Here is a 15,547-nt window from a genome sequence, read left to right as displayed (position 1 = left end):
CTCTGTGGGGGAAATTATTAAAATGACTGCGGGGCTACACACAGCATTTGACATGTAAAGTTTTAAGGTGTCTCTCTGAAAGCCGAACGTGCTTGAGTCTGGGCTGTTTGACAGGATGAACTGAACAACCTTTTAACTAAAGTAAGTTTATTTTTTTTCAATGAGAAAGTGAAAGTGCATGTCTAAAAGACAGCTTTTAAAGCTTTTACTGAACGTAAAAAAGAATTATATATATATATATATATATATATATATATATATATATATATATATATATATATATATATATATATATATATATATATATATATATATATATATATATTAACTGTATTAAATATTAATATTTGCAATCAGTAAGCAAAACCTCAGTTTAGGCAGGCATTGAACATGCTCGTTAGAACAAGGTTTACAGAAAAAAAGCAACTAATCATGACTAATTACGTTTAAAATAAACAATCATCAAGCAGAAAATCAATTGTGTATCACCTTGGAGAAAAGGGTCTGCACAATGTACAAAAACTTCTCAACATACTCCAGTGCAATTTACTGGTCTGAATATATAAAACAGCAGTGCACAGATACACAGCAGAAGAGGATGAAAAGAACACATAACTTACTTTTTTAATCTGGATATCTGTAGAATTGAGGGTATTGTCATACAGTCATATAATATGTGTTTCCCTCTTATATATCTTGTTGTTTTGAAGGTCTCAGTAGAAGGAAATGTTTTTTCCTGTTGCCCGAAAACATTTACAGCCGTGTGTACATCGACCTGCGATCAACATTAGACACTCATTCTACACTCATTCATTCCTGCAGGCTGGAGGAGTAAATCAGTAGGTACAACTTCAGCATATAGCTTCTGTTAATATTCTATGATACCACGTATTATCTCCACTTATTGGGATAACTAACATGGTTTTCTTTTGTTTATGGATGGGAATGCAGTTTCAAATATATCCCAAACATACAGGAAAATATTATTTTACAAGGTAAATTCTCAGAAGATTGTTTTTTTTCTGGAAATTATCCCCCTCATTCACTGACAAGGCTACTACAAAACTGCATGTTTGATCCATCTAATCAGAAAATAACTTTCAGTGACAGATCTTAATATAAAAGCACAAAATCAGCAAACACACTGCTTTAAACTGTGATTATTTTGTATATACGGCATGCAGAGCTCTGGCTCATGAAGTTAAGAAGATAACATTAACTGCATTATTATTCATTCATTCATTTTCTTTTCAGCTTAGTCCCTTTATTAATCTGGGGTCACCACAGCGGAATGAACCGCCTTCATTATTAATATTATTATTATCATCAAAGAAGAGTTCTGAAATGGATCAAGCCTCAGCCAGATCAGCAAAAGTAACTCAAAAGTAACTTAATGCATTACTTATCATAAAAAAGTAACTGAGTAAGAAAAGTAGATCGTGTTTTAGAGAGTAACTCGATACTGTACTGTTTTACTTTAAAAAGTAACTTCCCCATCACTGGCTGTATTTACCTTACAGTAGGGTGCTAAAACCCCTCTATAAGTCAACATAAGAATAAAGTGTTGCATGTGCTTTTCTAGTTTATCTCCACACATCAGTTTATGCACAGCTTAAATGCTTCCAGTACCCATATGTGACTTGCAATTCTTGACTATTTCACTTCATCTTCTTTTTTCAGATTTTCAGAGTGATTTTGCCAGTGTTTCTGAGTTAAAACAACTCCCCATCTTCATTTTTCTTCCAATTCAACATTTTTCAGTTGTTATTTTGCCAAAATACATCATCAGCATGGAAAATTCACGTACAAACCGAAAGAAAAGTAAGAAGACCAACCGTGATGGACTTTCTCGCAAAGGTTCACATGAATCATGTCACTCATCACAGGAAGGTAACCGGTTCTTTCAGTTTTTAATGTATTAGAACAATCAAATCAGGAAAGATTCTGTTATCATCTACAGATTAGTGAGTAACAGTAATGCATTATCACAGTATGTGTTTAGTTATTGTCATATGGACTCTAATGTAATGTTTTTGTTCAAACGTAAATGAGTTATTCTAAATAAATCTATAATTTCATTTTCACCTTCTTTACCAGGTCAACATGATCAATGGGAGACACAAACCAAAAAGTGGAAACCTGATTTCCTTTGTAAGTTTTATAACATGCTATTTTACTTTAACTGTCTTTAGAAAAGGCATTAAACCCTGAAGATGTATAAGAATTAGAGATGCAAATAATGAATTGATGATCAGTGAATTGTTATCAACTCTGTTTATTAATACACCTTACTGAGGGTCAGTTAAGCATGAAAATCATCCAGGCATCTATTTCTGCTATATGCATGGTGCAATACATGTTCAAGACTTCACACATTACATAGGAACACCTGTGCAGTTTATGTTGCCCTGTTGAGTCGGTTTCTTGACATTATGAAGGCATGCATAAAACCCATATTCAAATTCCAAATTCCAATTGTATTAGTCACATACACAGTTATGCACAGTACAATATGCAGTGAAATGCTTAACCTCACTGTGTGAAGAATTGGGCCAGTGTTATCTCGTCAGATTGTCTTCCTGTAAGAGCAAAATACCATTCATTCTACAGTACAAACTCCACACAGGGACTCAAACCAGCAACCTTCTTGCTGTGAGCTGATTGAGCTACCCATTGTGCCACCCTGCAGCCCCTGATAATTTAATGATCTTAATCTTATTGTAACACCCTCTTTAACTGAAGATCTGGCACAGGCACTCTTAATTGTATATTGCTATTGACAAGACGATAATCTTGTCTTGATAATGTTTCAGAGGTTATATTATTTTTGATGCTCTGTTGAGAAATAAAGTTAGATTTTTTATTTATTTTTGCAGGCTACAGAGGACTGAGGAATCAGGGAGCCACGTGTTATCTAAACTCAGTGCTTCAAACACTCTTCATGACGGAGGAGTTCAGAAAAGCTGTCGTAGAGTATGATTTGGCTTAATTGTGATATTAATGGATGTCTTTTTGCATTATCATAGTAAAGTTAACAATGTGTTATTCCACAGGTTAAAATTAAGCAATGGGAAGGAGAACTGTGTTTCTAAAGCTCTTCAAAACTTATTCCATGATTTAGAACCTGGACAGCCGGGAAGTGCCGCTACAAATCGGGTCACAAGTGCCCTGGAAATAAGAAATGGTGAGTTTATGGTTACAGAAATAAGTCTTTAATTGAACTATTGAACACATGTAAAACATTGTCCAAAATCCCCACAGAGCTGTTGTGAAATCACGTTCATATATAATGAGTTCAAATCCACAGATCTGATTCGATTTGTTTCAGTTTGCGAGCAGCAGGACGCAGCAGAATATTATCAGAAGATTCTGAGTTTGACTGGAAATAAAGCTGCCGAGGTAGGATTTCAACACACGACCTTCCATTTATAATCTGCTGTGTGTAATTGCACATCAGAGAAAGTGTAAACTAATATGAGGGATTAATTGCGGTTGTGTATGTTAAACAGAAAAAGGTTTGGGTGGTGAAATGGACAGGTGTAAATGCAATTGAGACGGATATAAACCACATCAGGAGATGTTTCCAGATAAACCTGGACCGCTCTAAATTAAAAACACACACCAATTTTACTCCTACAAAATGTAAAAAGAATTAATGTTATGGGCTACATTAGCCTACGTAAAGATAACACAACACAACGTCAGATAGACAGAGAGTTTGAGATGAATTTCATTTTTACTTATTGCTTTTTCCGTTCATTTTATTTTTGACCAGTCATTTATCAAAGGATTAATTAATATTGCCTCTTGTCTTAAATGCAGTGAAAAATAGCATAATATAGGCTACAAGGCTGCAGCTCTGCACAGTTTATTTCCAACTCTAATTAAACAAACCTGATCAGACTAATGAAGTCCTTCAGGCTTGTTTGAAACCTACAGGTAATGCGGCGGTCAAACAATTTGAGCTTGTGAAATCCTGTCGTACGGCACTGCAAAAGGGTCGGGATTAAATCAGATGATTAGACTTTAATAAAGCTAGCGATTTGCTCCATGGTTTAAATTTCTGTGCAGATAGGTCATGTTCTGATCCCCGAGTGGTCTCGTGCTGTCAAGTGATGCGATTTCGCAGGTCAGAGTTCACCAAGCTTGAACTTTCCAACACAGCGACCTGCGAAACCTGTCACAGGAGCTTGCGTTTCCGGTCTGACACATTCTTGTGCTTATGAATGGAAGTCTATGGGGAGAAATGTGCAGTGTGTTGGAGCAGGGCTGGAACTAAATTACAGAGCTGCAGCCCTATAATATGATATGAGATGGAATGCCATTTAAATGCAAGCACCAACGGTCTGGAAAATCCATTGAAAATGCTGTGGTAAAATAAACCATGCTCATATTTTTAAGATGCGCAGAACAATGCAGTGTTTCTTGTCAGGTGTGAAACACACTACATATTATTTATTAATCAGGCAGTGAAGATCTGTGATTTTAAAGAAATTTGGGGATTTTATAATAGCATGACAGTTCACCAGAAGTGCCTGAACAGGCTTAATTAGAATGAAAAATCCCTGTGCATATACCACATCCCATGATATATCCCTGAAATGATTATGATGGAGTTTAACAATGTTTTTCAGATATTCCAGGGAGAGAAGAAGCACTCAACTGCATGTAAATATGGGAGCCATGACTCTGTTGAGGAATTGAATTCATTTTTTTCTTTGGCCATTGCTATGGACTCTGATCAGCATTTAATAAATATAGTGAGTATTATTCGTTCAAGAGTACTACACTGTTAAATATAAGCACTATTGGCATATGCAGCCAGACCAACATCTATTCAGACACCTGCAACGTTTCTGATATTATCATTAAATGTTAAGGAAACGTATGTGGTGAATTACAATCAACCACAAATGCTCAGCTGTTCGCTGAATTTTACTAGAATTGTTGACTGTATGAACAGTTTTTGGGTATAGTATGTCACAGTTTAATCTGTGGCTCCAGGACTGAGTTTGGACACCCCTGATCTAGAACAATCTGAAAAATCAAATAAGTGATATTAACAGTATTAGTGATCACAAGAGGAAATATTCCCCCAACCTGACCCACTCAGTCTGTTTTCCCCATGAGGCAGTATTCTTGTTTTCCATGGTGTTTTCCTGATGAAATTGTGTTTCAGAAAAAGAGTTTTGGTACGCTGTTTGATTCAGTGCTGATGGAGGGAGAGGATCAGCTTTACTGTGAAACATGCCAAATTATGACGGACATGGAAATGGTGAGATTGATATTTTTCATATATATATATATATATATATTTTTTTTTTCTTTTTCTTTTACAAAAAAACTTTAATCTAAGAGATTATATATATATATATATATATATATATATATATATATATATATATATATATATATACAGTTGAAAGCAGAAGTTTACACACTCTAAATAAAGGAACAGAACCATTTTGTAAATGTCTGATGGTAAATGATACTAAAGGTTTACTATTTCAGGTCTGTTAGGATTATCTAAATCATTTACATTTGCTAAAGGCCAGAATAATGACAGAATAATGACAGAATAATGACAGAATAATGACAGAATAATGACAGAATAATGACAGAATAATGACAGAATTTGTTTATTAATATCTAGACAGTCAGAAGTTTCCACACATGTCCTTGATGTTTGTTTAGCTTTGCTTTTAAACTCTATAACTTTGCTCAGATGTTTTGGGTCTCCTTCCTCAAGCTTCTCACAATAGTTTGCAGGAATTTTGGCCCATTCCTCCTGACAGAACTGGTGTAACTGAGTCAGATTTGTAGGCTGTCTTGCTCGCACAAGCTTTTTCAGCTCTGTCCACAAATACTCTATAGGATTGAGATCAGGGCTTTGTGATGGCCACTCCAGAACATTCCCTCTGTTGTGCTTAAAGCACATGTTAACTCATTTGGCAGTATGTTTAGGGTCATTGTCTGTTAGGAAGACCCATTTGTGGCCAAGTGTTAATTTTCGGGCTGGTATTTGATATATTATTATTATTATTTATTTATTTATTTTTTTATTTGTTATCTTTTTCCCTCAGAAATGCACCATTCTTAAGTGGCCAGAAGTCCTGACTCTACATTTGCAGAGGTTTAACTTGGATTACAGCTACATGGTTTACAGGAAAAACAACTGTCCTGTTAAAATCCCTCTCCAGCTAAAAGTGCAGGTTTGACTATTTTGGTCTTAAATAAAGATTTTTTTTCCTTGTTTACCTGTTTCCTTGTTTACTGTAACATGTTTTCTGATTCTGGCAATGTGATTGTGGTGTTTGTTTATTGTGGACTCATGAATGGGTAACTGCATTTAGAACCAGCTCAATGCAATAGCATAGATATTTTGGTAGACCACTATACTGTATATAGAAGCATGCATGTGGACAATATGTGTATTTTGAGCCTTGATGTATTTTAATGTGTCCATCATCTGTTTCTTCAGGATGAGAGTGGTGTTGATTATCAGTATGATCTCTATGCTGTGGTCAATCATTCTGGTTCTCTCAGCGGTGGACATTATTATGCTGATATAAAGTCATCTGAGGACCAGCAGTGGTATGAGTTTAATGACTCCAGTGTGCACAGGGTGAGTCTCCTCCTGCATTTATAATGCATTCATTAAAGGGACAGTTCACTCAAAAAGGAAAATTCTGTCATCATTTACTCGAGCTTTCCTTGTTATAAACCCATATGAGTTCCTTTCTTATGTTGAACAAACAAAAGGATATTTGAAGAAAGCTGAAACCATTTCAGTGTGGTGATGTGACTGGCTCATCAACATTTCCTGCTTATTATCAAACTTTCATAACTGTAACAAGAGGCAATTCAGTCATAACTAACATTAAAGCAGCTATCAAAACAATATTGATCAATATGTGGCTCCTTTTGGAATCTCTGAAGCTATAGAAATGAAACATGTACAACAGGAAATATGTTAGGACCATTGTTTCCTCAAAATGGCCTACAGAAGTCAGTGGATACAGGTCTCCAGCTTTCTTCAAACTGTCTTCTTTTGTGTTTAACAGAAGAAAGAAACTCATAAACTGTCTCTGAAACAACCTAGCTAAATGCACAGCAGTTTATTGTAGCTTGCGTTAGTTCTTGATTTATACTCTGCCCTTGTGTTTTTGCAGATTGATTCTTTACGTGATAACAGGTAAGATAATGTATGACAAGCTTCACTGTAACATTTGTACTATCCATGAAGTCATTTGATTTCACTGCAATGACTGTTCTATTTGCTTTTATTTGAACAGACAATCGAAAAAGGCATGTTTGCTTTTTTTCAGAAAATGTCAGACAAAAGGTAAAGTACTGTGTTTCATCTACTCGCATGTATTTACATATGCAATTATTCTGAAAGAAAAACCTCAATGAGATCTCACTAAACAGACATGATGCAGTGAAAAACACTTAGTCTTTCTGCACTAGATGCAACACACCCTTAAGACACATCTATCATTATCTATCCGTCTGTCTGTCCATTCTTTCATACACGTATATACAGCTGAAGTCAGAGTTGTTCGCCACCCTGTTTCATTTTTCCCTTATTTCTGTTTAACATAGAGCAGATTACTTCAGCACATTTCTAATCATAATAGTGTTAATAACTCATCTCTAATAACTGATTTATTTTCTCTTTGTCATGATGACAGCACATAATATTAGACTAGATATTCTTCAAGACACTAGTATTCAGCTTAAACTGACATTTAAAGGCTTCACTAGGGTAATTAGGGTAAAGTTAGGGTAATTAGGCAAGTCATTTAATATAAGTTAAGAATAATTTTGACTTTAACTGTATGTGTATCTATAGCAGTAAACAAAAGATCTTAAAAAGCACGACACTACGAAATGCCATTCTCTTCCAGATCTTAAGCCTCTGAAGGGTACAAGTAGTGTGTTTATACTATAGAGCTGCAGAGCCAGTGGTCTTTTCATGAGCAAGTATTTAAAGCCAGTGTAATTTTATTTGGTCTAATCTTCCTGATGTTGTATAGAGTGAGCCTGTATGATCGGTCAGTTCTAGCAATGTGGCCTGTAAACCTCAACTGGTCAATCCCAACTCAAATTTGCTGGCTGTACAGGAAGATTTGATGGTTTATTCCATTGGCAAGTTGTGAAACAAATAAATAGGGAAACAAATAAATTCCTTACTATATGAGACCAGATGTGTAACAAATGGTATTTAGTTGCTGTGGATTTGCTTAAAGAGCCCTAAAATGACTAAATCCAGTCCTGACAGGTGAAAAATTGCTGAAATAGAAACCACCTTTAAAAACTGAATCTCAATCATGTATCGCTGTCATGTCTGGTTACGACACACTGAAAAGTAAAACCAACAGTATTGTCAAAGATGCCATGTCTCAAACGTGGAATGTTTCAGGACTTTAATGCATCATTCATAATCATTTAGATTAATTCAAAAGAGCTTAGAATGAAAAACATCTGCAAGTGTATCTGCCATTTTTTTCTGTTTCATATAATTTTTCAGCTATAAAACAAGACGCATGTGAATCAAACATTCAACAAGACCAGGATGCTGTGAAGGGCAGAGAATCAGGAGAATTGTCAGTTTCTCAGACTAACACCAACATTCAGAATAAGATGAATCCTGAACACACTGTGCCACAGCAGGACCCTGATCATATAAACATAGAAAACCAACATCCTACAGAATCAACAGCGAAAGCTGAAATCAACTCAGATGATGAGACTACTGAGAATCAAGCAACACCAAGCATTCATTCTGGAGCAGCAGAAGGCAATATCCAGTCGACTGAGACACATCACCCTGATTTCAGCAGGCATCTGATTATAGACAAACAGCAGCCTTCACAAAGACAAGGTATAGCTTTGTGGATAAATAAGTGTAATGTTCAGTATTATGATAACCAATGTGCTGTGTTGTGCTGATGTACAGCAGTGAATATCTTTAGTGCTGTTGTGATTCAGTTGTATGGTATAATCTATTATAATGGGTTAGAAGAGGGACCTATTCTCTTCTTTTTTTATTCTATTCCTTTCTTTCTAAATCTATTCTTTCTATCTATCCATTATTTCCTAGCACTTATCTGAGGCCTTTCTATTCTGTTCTGTTCTATTGTATTGGTAGACTGGGAAAACAGTCCAGTCAGATTAGAGCATGGCTCTTAGAGTGTATGTTTTGGATTAATCCCACTTCTTCTTTAGCTTGTGTCTGCTCTCAATTGATGAAATATAACCCATTTGCCATCTAAGCAAATCTATATTATCTATATTACACATTTCCTAATGCATAATATTAGCTTTATTGTCTCATAATTTTATAATTTGATTATTTATTTTATTGCAGATTCAGACATTACTGGAAGCTCTTTCCCTGAGGTCAGCCCCTCCACTAGGACAGCATCAGGACAGGATGAAGAAAGATTCAGAGATATGTCTCATCCTCAAACCAACACCAGTCAAATGTGCATTAACCCTGAAGGCACTGTCTATCTGTCACATCAGGACCCCGATGGCACCCATATTCACACTGAAAGCAATTATGATTCTCAATCTACACAGAAGGATGAGCAAAATCGGCCAGTTGATCCAAATAACAGTGTTTCTGAGACTGAAGGAGAACTCTCTCGATCCACGGCAGATGAATCTACACCAGAAAAACAAATCAAGCCAGCTAAAGAGGATAATCTCAGTCAGTCCACATCCAACATATCTTCTGGATCAGCAGTCTGCCCGCTCAGAGTAAATGAGCTAAACTCGGAGTCAAAAACAGGGGAAAATGAACCAATACATGAGGAAGACCAGTTCACTGCTGATTTAAACTCTAAGTCTAAACCCACCTGTAGAGATGAATCTGTATCAGCGATGGATGCTCAGTCCAGTGTGAAAAAGTTTAACGATGAGTTAAAAAACAGGGGGAAAAAGGAAAACCTGAACACAAATGATTTGTACACTAAAATTGAAGCAGATATGGAACCAAAAGGTTGTCGTGATGACAGTCAGCCTAAGACAGTCAGACAAAAACTACCTGAAGAGACTGTGGTCTTAATTCCAGAAAGCGTGGACCCTGAGTCTCATGAAACCACAAACAATAATTCAGATTCAGATGTTGATGAGGAAAAAGCACAAAAGAACAACTTATTGGAAGAAACAAAGGATGACAAAAGACAAAAAAATAGGCGCAGGTTTTGCTGTTGTTGTTGATCTTTTAAACATGTTTAGATTCTTACTGGTTAGTTTTTCAGATCTCTCCCTGATCCTGTCTCTGTAAATAATGCTAAAATGAATGCATAAAGTGTCAAAATGATTAACTGTGAATAAAAAACCTAAACAAGCCATTACTGTGTTATGTTTTATAATTCAGTGTAAATGTAAGGCCTTTTCTAGGTCGTCTTGGTGCATTTCTCAGTTCAGAATTGCAAACTTGCAAAACAGTGAGTGCATTTCTTAAGCCAACTCATAAAAACAGCAAAACACCATGGATTGCCTGCAAAAGCCAGCCTCTTGCTCAATCTCTCTCAAAAATGAATATCTGCGTCAATGAACATGTCAGTGCCATCAGAATGACAAGTCATTGTGTATGGATAAGACAGTCACATTGCTTGGTCATGTTGTCAATACAACAGTGTATGTTGAAGGGCTGTTCTGGTGTAAACTACGGCTACAGTTTTAATTATAAATATATTATTTTTTTGGCTACACCTTCGTGTATGTGGAAGTTTGATTGCAAGAAGCTGGAAAATATTCTGATACAGAAACAGGAAAAAAACAACACACACACACACACACACACACACACACACACACACACACACACATAAATAATAGCTATGTGAACATAGGACAATCCCCTTAGGTAAAACTATACACTCAGTGATGTGGGAGTTACAGTGCAGTCTTCTTACACCTCTTTACTGTACATCTCTCTCTCTTATGCCATGAGCAAACAATTCAATTGTGTGGAGTGAGACTATTCAGACAGAAAGCATTATAATACATTTTGGTCATCATGACATTAGCAACCGATGGTGTAGGAAACATCTGAGAATTGCACATATTCATTTGCATGGATGTACAAAAGCATTTTGCATCCTGTTCATGGAAATGCGCAACTGTTTTTGTTCTGCACATCAGACACGATGATGTGAAGACTGAGCTGGTAGTTTTGAGAATTTCAATTCTGATCTGAGAAATGTACCAAAGCCACTGAGACAAACTGTACTGCTGCCTTCAGGCATCCTTTTAGAAATCAAACAGATTATATAGATAAATCCAACAATGATCAAATCCAAGTTACAAATGAGGGTGGATGTAATGAAAAGTATTATTAGTTTTATTACTAATAATTAGTGCTGAATTGTGTACCAAATAGTGTCTTATATAAACCAAGAGCTGACAATAAGAAAGATATTCTTAAAGTTGTACATCAACAACTGTGTTGCTGGAAAATCAAGTGTGACCCTTAAACTTGTTATCATTGCAATAAAAACAAAGCAGAAACAGAAAGTGACTTAATAATCACATGATTTACAAGAACACCTTCCTTTCATAGTAAATGAAAGTAATTTGAGTGTGTTTGTTCAGGGTGTGTAGAACAATATTGCACAGCATTATAAAACTCACCTTCAGATTAGTTCCTGCATAGATTTTATCATTTTTAGACACATTTTAATGTTGGTTTGAGAAAGAATAGCCTGTCAACTTGAAGTATTAAAAGCTTAATGTTTAAAAGTTAACTCATGTTTAGGTAAGATATACATTATTATTTAATTTAGCTTTTGTTATAACCTCCCAGTCATTGTGTAAATGTATTTTTAAATGTTGGTGAAGTTATAAAAGACTAAAAAATCCCTAAGCTTTTCTCTTAACAGCAGAACTTGAAAGGAAAGTTTATTTTGGTTTCAAAATGATTTTTGTTATTTACCAGAAGGAGCTTTAATAGGAGAAAATGAAACTATTCATGTATGAAGAAAGAGCCTTTTTATTGATTGGGGTGTGTCTGTTTCTAAAAAACCTGATTTGGCAATGTGTTTTGTCATGAGTTCAATCATTGCTTGAGATGTGAAAAAGTGCATCCTCTTCTGAGAAAAAGAAACTAAAAAACCTCCCCCCAGCGTCTGTCAAAACCCGGACCACAAGGTTCATGAACATATTCTGTCCTAAAGCTATAGCCATATACTGAACACTGAACTGAAAAATACACCCTTACCATGGTGTTCTTTTTCTACTATATGACTTTTTTGTATTATGGCCTTTATTTGTTTATTTATTACATTATTACATATATTTTACATATAACATATTATATATATTTACATTTTCATGCAATATGGCTTTGATTCTTGTGATATGCACTTTAAAAATCTGAATCTATTAATCTGAATGTAGTGCTGTTCTAATAAAGGGCTGTACAACTTGTGGAAACAGGATCTTAACACCATTAGTGTTTTTGTTGGAGTTGTTGAACATTGGGTTTAGAGTTAAGGTTAATCAGTTTTTGCATCTACAGGAACAGACTGTGTTTCTGTGTGTGTGTGTGTGTGTGTGTGTGTGCGTGTGTGTGTGTGTGTGTGTGTGTGTGTGTGTGTGTGTGTGTGTGTGTGTGTCACTTTCTTAAATTATTCCGTTTAGTTCAATGTTCACATACCCAGAGAATCTCCTTAGTAAAAATCATATTAATAATGCTAATAAAGTTTATTTTATTGTAAAATGCTGCTGTTTTTTATTGTTAAGTTATAGTTAGCTGACAACAGATTCTGCAGTGATGAACTGGTGATTTAATTTATCAACAGGGCATTGTTTCCCAAGAGCTATAAAGGTTGTGTTTTTAATTGGTGACTGAGAGAAATGCTGGACAATAACCTCAAATGTCCTTTGCACTTTATGGGATTAATCAAGGTGAAGTTCACTGATATCTTGCTCACATAAAAACATCACAAGGACTAAAATGACAAAACTCATAGAATGTAAAAACACTGTACTAAGACAGCAGTTTAATGTATAACTGGCTTTATAATTCTATTACAATTGGAATAATCTTTCTAAAGTATAAACAACATATTAAATATGAAATCACAACAGTTCCTCATGTTAACCTGGCAATGAACTCGTACAACTTGAGAACTTGCTGTGAAGCATAGCATCTTTTACAAAATACATCAACATTTAAGCAGGTAAAATACATATACAATGCATTTTATAAATGGTGTTTGTGTTATGATTTGTTTACGGATATTTAGACAGCTCTTACATAAGTGCAATACCTGTAAAAAAAGAAATGTTTTTTACTTTTATTCAGACTGTGAGAAAAATCACTGGATTTCTGCTTCCCCAAAGACCCAACATTGCAAAAAATAATTCCCTTAAAACCAAAACATTTTTTCAGCATTAGAGTTCTCAAATAGTGACATCTAAAATGAGAAAGACTTCTTTTTCTTCTTGTTTTTGGCTGTGTTTTTGGGTCAGTATTTGGGTCCTACATGGTTAAACATATCCTGGGGACGCTGGATCAGCTGGGGTTGTTTACTTGCACATCTCAGCACATCCTTGTTTCTATAAACACACATGTAGAAAAGACACAAAACTAGATTAGAGATAAATGTATATGGAGCAAAATATATGGCATATAAAGTTAAACGAGATGTAAAATCAGTGCTGTACCTCCTCCAGGCATTTTCAGAACAAAAAACAGCACAGATAAATGTGCAATTTTGTAAAACATAAGTGTCATGCCATCCTCCAGTGGGTCTTTTCCAAAGATAACTCTTAAGTTGTCTGGATCTGTCAATAAAATGGATGGAGAAATCTATTACTTTAACAGATAAATCAACACATTTATATCTTCTTATATTTTTATATAACAAAAAACTTTTGCTTTAAAATACATACATAATAATACATACATACGTCAGTCATTTGAGGGATGATGAAAATATAAAAACAGTACGTAACACTAATATAAGCATAATCCTTTTAAAACTTAATCATTAAGTATTAGACTCCAGTGCCACCGTGTGTCCAAAACAATCAAGAACTGGATTGCAAAAATAAATAGGCATTGCTTGTTTAAACCCAGCATTTTTATTTTTCAACTCACTATTGTATTTAAGAGGAAATGCCTATTTTAATGTCACTTTAAAATATAAAAACAAAGGCAAAGCGAGTTTAACCTACCTGGTGCTCCAGGGATCTTTTCTTTAAATTTCTGCTTCAGTTCCAAAACCGTGGTTTTATTAAACTTTTCCAGAGTGTCTGCCACTTCTAGTGGCTTATTCTTTTTATCATTGAAATTTATAAGCACCTGAAGCACCATTTTAGCTCGGCTAGGCTTCCGACAGTTGACTGATGAAACTGAGAAAACGAAAGCAATGCTTTTTTTCTTTATAAAACGCGACACCAGCTACTAATGTGAGAGGCGGAGCTTCCTGAAACTACACATAAAGCGGCTCACTTTCGGTTTTACAGTCGACTTTCCTCTAAACGCCTGTGTGACTTGTTTCTGAATTAGGCTAAATATACTATCTCTGCTTTAACTCTTTTAGGTTAAAATCCCAAAAATATTATGTGGATTTTTTCTCCGAGAAATTATTCAACGTCGATGCCTGCCCAAGAAGGTAAAACCGACTTACAATTATCATTTTTTTTAGCGAAATCCATGGGGCAAAACTGTACTGAGATCAGACGTGGAAAGAAGCAATGTTTATTTGACATCTCTAAACTCTCTTAAACAGTCGTTCTGGAATTAGATGATTTGGTCAATATTAAATAGCTATTGAAAACTGAATTGAATATGTTGGGAGCTCCACCAATAAAATATCCATTTAAGATGTTGACCTCTAACAAAGATCTTAAGTCATTTTAATATGTGAACGACTTGACCGTACGACTTGACGTTAAAAGAAAGAAATAAAGTCCAACATGCTAGATTCACGTTACTGCATCAGAGCTTGATCCTTTTTGTCAAACGTGTTCTGTTTGTAAAGTCACGATCAGTTGTCTAGTTTAAATTAGCCAGGTTCATCACGGGTTTTATTCTTTTACATGCAAAGATGTCATCATTTACAATATGAGGATCAAATTAATTTAGCCTAATAAATATATACATTTTTAAGCCGTGCTTAGCCAAATTTATAAGCAGCTTGTGCTAAAGATTTTCGTGGAGGCAATAATAATAATACATGTATAATAATGTGTAATAGCCTACTAATATATGGACAAAGTTCAGTCTAATACTTTTAATAATGAAGCATTCAAGCGTAATCCCTTATTATAATGAAAACGGAAACTAAAATAGTCAGGAAAAAATATAGTTAGTTTTACCATGCTTCACAATGATTAACTGACATTGCATCTTCTTTCAGATTAGATCACAATTATCCTTGTAGGCATTAAATATACATGTATCATTACATATGAATTATTTTATATTGTTTCAGCTGAACCCTGTGGGTTGATCAATGAAGGAATGACCTGCTACCTGAATGCAGTTCTGCAGACGCTCTACATGACAGACCAATTCAGG

The 15,547-nt window shown here is 35.0% G+C and overlaps 3 protein-coding genes across 8 annotated transcripts in view; 2 read left to right on the top strand and 1 right to left on the bottom strand.

The window, feature by feature from the left end:
• Positions 1-17: 17 nt before the first annotated feature.
• On the top strand, positions 18-8,992 carry LOC130219654 (ubiquitin carboxyl-terminal hydrolase 47-like). 3 transcript variants are annotated; one of them, XM_056452103.1, is made up of 14 exons: positions 18-141; positions 711-839; positions 1,681-1,890; positions 2,098-2,151; positions 2,877-2,973; positions 3,054-3,184; positions 3,329-3,399; positions 4,635-4,760; positions 5,180-5,275; positions 6,084-6,212; positions 6,482-6,625; positions 7,173-7,195; positions 7,296-7,345; positions 8,534-8,992. In XM_056452103.1, exons 3-14 carry the CDS (start codon positions 1,791-1,793, stop codon positions 8,953-8,955), a joined length of 1,443 nt encoding a protein of 480 aa, XP_056308078.1. In that variant the 5' UTR covers positions 18-141; positions 711-839; positions 1,681-1,790; the 3' UTR covers positions 8,956-8,992. The 3 variants fall into 3 exon arrangements, with proteins under 3 accessions (XP_056308078.1, XP_056308080.1, XP_056308081.1); XM_056452105.1 differs by having other exon boundaries at positions 711-843; XM_056452106.1 differs by lacking the exons at positions 18-141; positions 711-839 and adding an exon at positions 948-995.
• Positions 8,993-12,986: 3,994 nt separating this feature from the next.
• LOC130219657 (uncharacterized) lies at positions 12,987-14,373 on the bottom strand. The gene is made up of 3 exons (XM_056452110.1): positions 14,200-14,373; positions 13,687-13,806; positions 12,987-13,578 (listed from the first exon to the last, which is right to left on the bottom strand). The coding sequence occupies exons 1-3, from the start codon at positions 14,336-14,338 to the stop codon at positions 13,562-13,564; spliced, it is 276 nt and encodes a 91-aa protein (XP_056308085.1). The 5' UTR covers positions 14,339-14,373; the 3' UTR covers positions 12,987-13,561.
• A 133-nt stretch (positions 14,374-14,506) lies between these two features.
• LOC130219653 (NACHT, LRR and PYD domains-containing protein 12-like) overlaps positions 14,507-15,547 on the top strand; it is a 37,442-nt gene continuing 36,401 nt past the window's right edge. For all 4 annotated transcript variants that reach the window (XM_056452101.1, XM_056452100.1, XM_056452099.1 and 1 more), the window contains exons 1-2: positions 14,507-14,639; positions 15,462-15,547. The exon at positions 15,462-15,547 is cut by the window's right edge and continues 14 nt beyond it. In XM_056452101.1, the coding sequence (XP_056308076.1) occupies positions 14,588-14,639; positions 15,462-15,547 (138 nt within the window). In that variant the 5' untranslated portion in view covers positions 14,507-14,587. The remainder of the gene's footprint in view (positions 14,640-15,461) is intronic.

Source organism: Danio aesculapii, chromosome 25, assembly GCF_903798145.1.
Source record: "Danio aesculapii chromosome 25, fDanAes4.1, whole genome shotgun sequence".
NCBI lineage: Eukaryota > Metazoa > Chordata > Actinopteri > Cypriniformes > Danionidae > Danio > Danio aesculapii.
Note: the sequence above shows the minus strand (reverse complement) of the source record. Positions and strands in the feature narration are given on the sequence as shown.

What these genes read in the sequence shown, in the direction of transcription:
- LOC130219654 (XM_056452103.1), top strand. Translation starts at nt 1,791, where the DNA reads ATGGAAAATTCACGTACAAACCGAAAGAAAAGTAAGAAGACCAACCGT. An exon ending in TTATGACGGACATGGAAATG is followed by an intron (nt 5,276 to 6,083) that starts GTGAGATTGATA and finishes TTTTTCCCTCAG; the next exon opens with AAATGCACCATTCTTAAGTG. An exon ending in GATTCTTTACGTGATAACAG is followed by an intron (nt 7,196 to 7,295) that starts GTAAGATAATGT and finishes TTATTTGAACAG; the next exon opens with ACAATCGAAAAAGGCATGTT.
- LOC130219657 (XM_056452110.1), bottom strand. Translation starts at nt 14,338, where the DNA reads ATGGTGCTTCAGGTGCTTATAAATTTCAATGATAAAAAGAATAAGCCA. An exon ending in AAAGATCCCTGGAGCACCAG is followed by an intron (nt 13,807 to 14,199) that starts GTAGGTTAAACT and finishes TTTTATTGACAG; the next exon opens with ATCCAGACAACTTAAGAGTT.